The sequence below is a fragment of the Triticum aestivum genome, chromosome 7D (genome assembly GCF_018294505.1).
Source record: "Triticum aestivum cultivar Chinese Spring chromosome 7D, IWGSC CS RefSeq v2.1, whole genome shotgun sequence".
NCBI classification, from domain to species: domain Eukaryota; kingdom Viridiplantae; phylum Streptophyta; class Magnoliopsida; order Poales; family Poaceae; genus Triticum; species Triticum aestivum.
The window spans coordinates 181,935,794-181,944,854 of record NC_057814.1 but is presented as its reverse complement, the minus strand read 5'-3'; the positions used below and the strand labels follow the sequence as shown (position 1 = coordinate 181,944,854).

Here is a 9,061-nt window from a genome sequence, read left to right as displayed (position 1 = left end):
TCCCTGGTAGTCCCGCCAAAGATCTCCTCCTTCCTCTCTTGCAAAAAAGAAAGGAAGGTTTATTCCTGCCATGTCTCTCCATCCTTGAACAACTATCTTCCAACCCCCCTCCCCTCCTTGAAACTTTATTTATAAAAACAGAGAAACTACAGTGCATAGGAATAATGCATACCCAAAATATCCTCATACCTGGACATCATTTACACACAATAACAGGGCAACTCAACTCAGAATCCAATGAAGGTATCAGTGTTTCTGTGCTGATAAAATACTAGTGACACCGCCCTGCAGTAAATGACTGAATTGCTTCAGTTTCACAGAGACTATTTAGCTAAAATTACATCCCCACTTTGGAACATTACACCTATTTCTCTCTTTCATTCAGTATTGTTCCAAGTATTGTGTATCGCTGCAGACTGTTTTGTTCCTCTCCACATCAGAAGGTAATTCCACAAATTATCAACTAAGAAAGAAGAACTACTTCACATCTCACAGTTGTCATTTATATCATCTTTTGCTCACATTCAAAGAATGCACCAAATAATACTACATGATGGCCTTGAGCAAGAATAAAACACAAATTACAACTTTGGAGGTTGTGTCTATCTCATGGTAGACTGAACAAATGTCACAACTGAGACTACTCTTACACAGGCAGAGGACTTTTTCCTGGTTCCCCATCAGATGGCTGATTGCTTGAATCAGTTGCAACCGAAGCACCTTTTCAGACATTGCACCCACTCTTTCCCCTTCTCCTTCACTAACCGTGCCACTTTGTCAAATGACAACAAGACATGAACGACGATGTAGATGATCACGGCAATGACGAGTGCAAAAATGTACGCAGATGTCTTCAACTTCCTGCAGCTGCCCGCAGCATATGCCCCAAGTAAACCAAGCAAGTCCAAGACCATTGCTGTTTTCATGGCAAAGAGAGATCTCTTGTACTTGCTTATTGTGTTGTTCAGTAGGAGGATGACCATGACCATTGAGGCCATGAATGCTGTGGCGTTGCAATAGAAGAATACCTTGTACCGCGTTTGGTTGGTATCATGGAGGATTGGGTCACCTGCAAAATGGCCATCCTTGTCATCAGGCCAAACTCCTCCAGGTGGAAGCAGACCCGCTTGGTATGTGACAGTGATTGCAAGAGTTCCGATCAGCATCAAATCTTTGCGCCATTTGTGCTCTGTTCTCTTACTATCAGTATCACTTGTGCTTGTTGTGCGATTCGTTAATGAATCTTGGTGCTCGGAAGGCTTGGCTTTGAACTTGAACATCAGCCCCAGCAGCGAGCAATTCGCCTTTTCTTTCGCAAATTTCAGAAGCAGGACTTGCAGTATGACATAGACAAACACTGCAACAACAACAAGAATGACATAGAAAGATGTTGACACTTTTCTGCAGCTTCCAGTAGCAAAAGCACCAATGAGGCTGATCAGATCAGCCAGTACACATGCACGCAGCGCATAGCACTTCAGACCTTTGTCGCATAGCCTCTTGCTAACAAGCAACAGAATTACTGCCAGGGATGCCATGAAAGCGGTAGCATTGAAGTAGAAGAACAGCCTATAGCGTTCTCGAAACTCATCACGAAACACTGAGTAACCTGCTCGGTGGCCGTTTTTATTATCAGTCCAAAAGCCACCTGGTGGGCTTATACCAGTTTGGTATGTGATAGAAGCTGCTAGAATTGCGAGCAATATCAGAAACTTCCGCCTCTTCCGCAAATCTTTGTCTTCTGGAGTATCAGCAGATCCAGCAGAAGCCCCTATTATGCTCTCCCACCATATCTTGAGAATGGGAGGTACATATAGAGTATGAAGTACAACATAGGCGAAAACCAGGAGGACTAGGACGAACACATAAATGGATGTTGAGAACTTCCTGCTGCTTCCAGCAACATAGGCTCCCATAAGACCAAAGAGCACCAGTGTCATCGCTGTTTGCAGTACATGACGCTTCATGGCATGAATGGTAATCAACTGGCTCTGGAGTAGGATGATGATGGCCAAAGAGGCTACAAATGCTGTGGCATTGCAATAGAAGAATGCCTTGTAGCGCTTGGGACTGATGGTCTCCAAAATTGGATCACCAGGAATATGCCCATCACTGTTATCTGTCCAAAAGCCTCCTGGTGGATTCATCCCAGCTTGGAAGGTGACTGTGGCGGCAAGGATGCCAAGCAATAGAAGGTATGTGCGCAACTTCTGGAAATCATTCTTAACATCAGTGCCTGGGTTGCCGTTGTTTGACTGACCTTGTGCGTCAGGTTCCATCAAGGCCTTGATGAAATCCCTCACCTTCTGAACCATTTCTTTATTTCTCTCTTTCACACGTGTGATGGTGTTTGCAATACATGCCAACTTAGACAGAGCAAGTTCAACACACTGAATGATGAGGTAGAGCAAGACTGCACCAACAAGGGCAAAGACATAGATAGATGTATGTACCTCCCTGCAACTTCCAGCAGCATATGCCCCCATAAGCCCAAAGAGACTAACTACCACACACAACCGCAGAGCATTTGACTTGACAACATAATCCATCGCTGTTTGACTGAGGACCATGATGATGATGACAAGGGATCCAGCAAAAGCAGTGGCATTGCAGATCAAGAACGCCTTGAATCGGCGTGGATAATGGTCTCGGAGCACCGGATCACCAGCGATGTGGCTATTGTCACCATCAGACCAGAAGCCACCTGGAGGGGTTAGCCCTGCGACATATGTCACTGTTGCTACCAATGTGGCAAGAACCAGTAAGGAGCTGCGATTTCTTTCAAGATTTTCCTTTTCCTCTCTCTCCTTTGCAGCTTCTTCTGCAATTTTTCTCTTCTCTTCTTCTGCAAGATCAAGAACCGAGCTGCGACTTCTTTCAAGGTCTATCAATTCTTCCATCTGGACTGGTGCCTCTTGCACATCTGTTGCAATGTCTGTTTTTGATGGCATGAAAATGTGCCTCAGAGTTTCCTTCCAACTTTCACTAATACCGGATAATAAATCTTGTAGCTTCTTAGGTGCCAGATGCTTGAAGAATACCACATGAAGTGTGACATACGCGAATATGCCGACAAGTAACACCCAGATGTAAACAGAGGTCCTCACCTCCCTGCAGCTCCCAGCGGCGTAGGCCCCCATGAGCCCGAGCAAGCCCAGAATCATGGCGAACTGGAGCGCGCGGAGCCAGACTGCCTTGTGGGTCAGCTCCCTCAGCAAGAGCAGTATGAGCACCATGAGCGAGGCCCCGAACGCCGTCGTGTTGCAGTAGAAGAAGACAAGGTACCGCCTGGGGTAGCTGGACCTCATCACGATGTCGCTGGCGACGTGGCCGTGCTCGTCGTTGTCCTGCCAGAAGCCGCCCGGCGGGGCCAGCCCCGCCTGGAACGTGATGGCCGCCACGAGGATGGCCATCAGCACCAGGTACTTCCTCAGCTTCCACAGGAGCTCTTCCTCGTCGGCGCCCTCTTGCTGCAGCTGCTGCGGCACGGCCTCGTCGGCGCCCTCTTGCTGCAGCTGCTGCGGCTCGACGGGAGTGTTGCCAGCAGCTGCAGAAGCATGGCCATTGCCGTTCTGCTCTCCGGAATCCACCATGGGTGTGAGATTCCTTTGCAAATCTCTAGCTTCTCTCTAAAGATTGTAGCTCATGTGGGTTGCAAGATTGAGGTGAACTAGTAAACGGCGCTGGTCTTTGTCGAGTGTTCCACAGTTCCACTGCACAGGAAGGGGGGAGTGGGCAAGATGAAGAAATATCCCCATGGCCGAAAACGTGGACCGTTTCAAATGGCCGAAGCTTCGCCGTTGTAGCCATAAAAGCGCAGCAGTCTTTTTTCTGCAGTCCACCCCTAGTCCGTCCTAGCTTCATACAGCATCTTCACTACACTCCTACCTAATTTGGAGCAGCAGAAACTTATGTGGGCAAAATGTGTGCTGAGTTCAGATAATCAGATTACAGCATATTTACTAGTACAAAAAATAAACATATTTACTACATCCATGCCTACCGAATTGCAATAGGATAACTTGCAGTAGTACAGTATTGTCAAGCTATAACACAACTTGCACAAATGTCCAAGACAGTTTTCCAGAGCCGGTCGTTATCCCTCGTGTCTTTCCATCTGATGAATATATTATGTGTTTCTTTTTAAGGGAGCATGTTCCCTCCTGGCTCTTTCCTCTGCCCTTTCTATCCATCTTTTTAATCTTAACTGAACCTCGAGAATATACGAAAAGTTTTGCAATTCTTGGACTGCGATGACTGAAAGTTTATCACTATTTCAATTCAATTTCAGTGCTACAACAGGTGTGTGATGTGTGAACACAGACTTGTCTTTGTTCTTTTAGTTGACTTGGACCTGAAGACTTGCCTCTTCTAGTTGTTTTAATACTACTATTGAGTACTACTACCGCGCAGAGGTTTGTTGGGACTTTGTTCTTCTAGTTGTTCTGACTCTGTAGTATCCAGCGAGGCAGCGAGAATCGTGGTAGATTTACTTTATATAAGTGCCACGTGCATGACAAGCTGATATAATGCCATTCAAGTACCAGGCTGCCACAGGAACAGAGATCGGCTTGTTTTTAAGTCCGGCCAGGACGACAGGACAACAAGCTGCGACCAGATGCATGCATCCTCGCACCGAAGACTTGCCAATCCCCAAGTCTTCGTGCCTGTCGCATGTGTCCTAACATCAACCGCTTAAGATAATGCAATCCCATTTCCCACTAGTTTCACACGGCAAACAGGAGAGGGGCTGATCTTTTTCTGAACTTTTGCTCATTGATAACTAAAATACCCATCACAGCGCAAGTGCAATGGAAAGCAAGAAGATAAGAGCAAGCAGCTACGCACATGCATACCTGTCACTGTAGCAGGCGTCTCGGGTACTGCTGCAGCAGTGCAGCTGGGCCGGGCGGCAGGCGTGCACCAGCTCACCCTCGAACACCTGCCGGGCCATGCTGCGAGCGCATTTCGTCGAGCACCTGTCGGGCTATGCCGCCGGCGCATTTCGTCGAGCACCCGCCGCGCGCTCCTCGCAAGCTCCGCCGTGCGCCCACCCAGCCACTCCGTCACAGGCTGGCCACCTCCTGCGCCGAGGCGACCCAGCGGCAGCGTCGCCGGTCGGAAACATGCTGCGACTGCGCTGGTGTCGGACAGCGCGACCAGTTACACCATCACCGATTCACCGGGAGAACTCCTAGATCCGTCTTGTGTGTGTGGTCGCGGATCGAGTTGAGGTGGAATACGTCATTGAGGTCGATGTCACGTCCTCTGTCTCCGATGACGTTCATCGAGTGATGCGAGACCCGCAGTCAACCAGGCAACGCGTGCTTGGTAGACAGTGTGCATCAAATCCAACGGCGTGTATTAAAATGGACACACCGTCGTCCAATCCGGTGCACCAAACATTCACCCTATTTCAAACAGATATTCCACAAAAACGGACGAAAATCATGCAAATCAAATGATATTTGTTAATTTTTAAAATATATTTACAACCAAAAGAACGGAAATTAATAAATTTCAACTAAACCAAACGTAACTTAAACTATAACTAAACTAATCGAAGCACCAGAGGGTGATCTTGTAGGCTTGGCCTCTGAGGCCGCCGACACCTCTCGAAACAAGATTCCGCTCCACATTATATATAAAGCGCGAATCAAAGTAAACGTCTGAACAATACAAGATGATGAGGTAGCCCTCTTACAAAGCCGATTCCAGGATAATCAAAAAGTAAAATGTAAGCGACTATGCAACCGCAGGATAATACAGGAAGACCTGAGAACACCGCCACACTACACCCTAGAACACCTAAGCTCCACGACAACACCCACAGGTGTAGGGAAACATAGTAGAAAAAAATCGTCCTATGATGAAATCAGGAACGCTATGAAGATGTGGTTTGGATCGGATTGTTAATCGTACTAGAAGTCCCTGAACCGTCCACAAACGATCCCTCGAACCGTCCACGAACGATCCCTCGAACGAAAGACCGAAAGCATGACCTCTCCACAGTTTGCAAGCGTGCGGTCTTCACAATCCGTCAGCGTTTCGCCGACCAGAGCTGACTGATGTCGGAGAAATAGAGTGAGAAGATTAGAACCACACGGGGCTTCTAATTATGAAGACTAGAGAGGATTAGATCTGACTTTAATTGGATCAACTAGAACCAAAACTAGATAACTAGAGTAGGCTCCAAAAACTTGTGCCTACAAGGGCTAAATCCAAAAGGGGGGGGATTTCTTCCTCCTTGCGTCGGCCAAGGAGGGTGAATACCCCCTCCAATTCGGCCTCCCCTAGCTTCTCCATGAAGGCGTCACCTCCTATTAGGCTTCATAGGCCCAATATCCTTCCATCATTTGGCATTTTAAGACCTGTTGATATTTAATTAAATATAAAGGCCTCCTATTATTAGAGCATTTATTATTTAATTTCACATATTCAGAAACAATTTTATAATTATATATTAATTTCCGGTATTACCCGGCAAACTCCGGAACCCTTCCCATAACCCCGGAACGCTTCCGGTTTCTCTCGAGACTATTTCTAATAATATTAATGAAACTATTTCATAAATATTTCTTCATATCTCTTGCTCCACTAACACTCAACAGATCATGATTCCCTTAAGCTTGTGACCCTGTAGGTTCGGTTAAACATAGATATGAACAAAACCACTTTCGTTCAATGGCCAATAGTGGAACCATGGACATCCATATTGATCCCTATGAATACACAAATGACATTCGAGTGAACCTTTATTATCATGTGCTATTACCTTTGCTTCACAATACTTTACAAAACCCGAGGTGAGATATATCGGTGTCCTCTTGAGTCATTCTCATGCTCACTATACCTGTCTCCTTGTTACCGGTTTTGTTCTTCTTTCTCGTTGATATGTTCCGGCATCTCTGTGACCTAGTCACCTGTGTCTGGCAAGACGATGATGGATGCCATCATACAGAGAGGGCCCTAAGAATATCTCTCCATCGTCGGAGGAGCAAATCCCACTCTTGAGCTATTTATCCCCTTGTCAAACTTTTCGATGAACCTGTAAGTTGTTGTTATAATCACCGTGTTATAGATGACGTTTGAGCAACCGCGAAGTTTATCGTACGGTAAGAAGTGACTACGATGCTCTCATGGTCTAAGGAACCAAAGCGTATCTTAAAATTGACTTGTGATGATAGTATCTCAAAGTATAAAAAACAAGTGTGGTCGAATCAATATGATCGTTTCTTCCAAACGTCATATTCTCGAAGTTGTTTTAGGACTAGCATTACACCTAACGATATCCTAACATCCGGAAAACATGATCACTAATAACACTTGAGCTAGTCTTAGAGGCGATACTAGGAATCTGGTTTTACCGTTTATCATTCCGCACTTGCATTCGCATATTCCAGGATCATAGCAGTTCTAGCATAGAATGTGAACTCTTAATTATAAACATGAAAATATAATAATACAACATTATTTCCTATAGGGCATATTTCCAACAGACTCCACTTGCACTAGAGTCAATAATCTAGTTACATAGCTTATTTAACACACATGGTTATCCGGTGTTGCTCATGCCTTGCTCGTGGTAGAGGCTTCGTCATTGGGTCTGACACATTCAAATCCATGTGAATCTTGAGTACTTCCACAAACCCCTTATCGACATATTGTCGGATAATGTGATACTTGCTTTGATATGTCTGGTCTTCATGTGGGATCTTGGTTCCTTTGCTTGAGCAACGACGCCATGGACGTGGACACTTCCATGATGATAATTTCAGTATTGTCATGGAACACTTCTACGATAGCACAGGTAGTTGAAGGAAATATGCCCTAGAGGCAATAACAAAGTTATTATTTATTTCCTTATATCATGATAAATGTTTATTATTCATGCTAGAATTATATTAATCGAAAACATGATACATGTGTGAATACATAGACAAACAGAGTGTCACTAGTATGCCTCTACTTGACTAGCTCGTTGATCAAAGATGGTTATATTTCCTAGCCATAGACATGAGTTGTCATTTGATTAACGGGATCACATCATTAGGAGAATGATGTGATTGACTTGACCCATTCCGTTAGCTTAGCACTTGATCGTTTAGTATGTTGCTATTGCTTTCTTCATGACTTATACATGTTCCTATGACTATGAGATTATGCAACTCCTGTTTACCGAAGGAACACTTTGTGTGCTACCAAACGTCACAACGTAACTGGGTGATGATAAAGGTGCTCTATAGGTGTCTCCGAAGGTACTTGTTGAGTTGGCGTATTTCGAGATTAGGATTTGTCACTCCGATTGTCGGAGAGGTATCTTGGGCCCACTCGATAATACACATCACTATAAGCCTTGTAAGCATTGTAACTAATGAGTTAGTTGTGGGATGATGTATTACGGAATGAGTAAAGAGACTTGCCGGTAACGAGATTGAACTAGGTATTGAGATACCGACGATCGAATCTCGGGCAAGTAACATACCGATGACAAAGGGAACAACGTATGTTGTTATGCGGTTTGATCGATAAAGATCTTCGTAGAATATGTAGGAGCCAATATGAGCATCCAGGTTCCGCTATTGGTTATTGACCGGAGACGTGTCTTGGTCATGTCTACATAGTTCTCGAACCCGTAGGGTCCGCACGCTTAACGTTCGGTGACGATTTGTATTATGAGTTTATGTGTTTTGATGTACCGAAGATAGTTCGGAGTCCCGGATGAGATCGGGGGCATGACGAGGAGTCTCGAAATGGTCGAGACGTAAAGATAGATATATTGGACGACTATATTCGGACATCGGAAAGGTTCCGAGTGATTCGGGTATTTTCCGGAGTATCAGAGAGTTACAGGAATTCGCTGGGGAGTATATGGGCCTTATTGGGCTTTAGAGGAAAGAGAGAGGAGAGGCTGCGCGCCCCCAAGGCCTAGTCCGAATTGGACTAGGGGGAGGGGCTACGCCCCCTCCTTCCTTCTCTTCTCTCTTCCCTTTCCTTGACTCCTACTCCTACTACTTGGAAGGGGGGGGAATCCTACTCCCGGTGGGAGTAGGACTCCTCC

At 45.5% G+C, this 9,061-nt stretch overlaps 1 protein-coding gene across 1 annotated transcript; it reads right to left on the bottom strand.

Moving 5' to 3' along the window:
- Positions 1–439: 439 nt before the first annotated feature.
- Positions 440–5,284, bottom strand: LOC123165624 (uncharacterized). Its single transcript, XM_044583316.1, has 2 exons — positions 4,857–5,284; positions 440–3,888 (listed from the first exon to the last, which is right to left on the bottom strand). Exon 2 carries the CDS (start codon positions 3,591–3,593, stop codon positions 702–704), a length of 2,892 nt encoding a protein of 963 aa, XP_044439251.1. The 5' UTR covers positions 3,594–3,888; positions 4,857–5,284; the 3' UTR covers positions 440–701.
- Between the last annotated feature and the right edge of the window lie 3,777 nt (positions 5,285–9,061).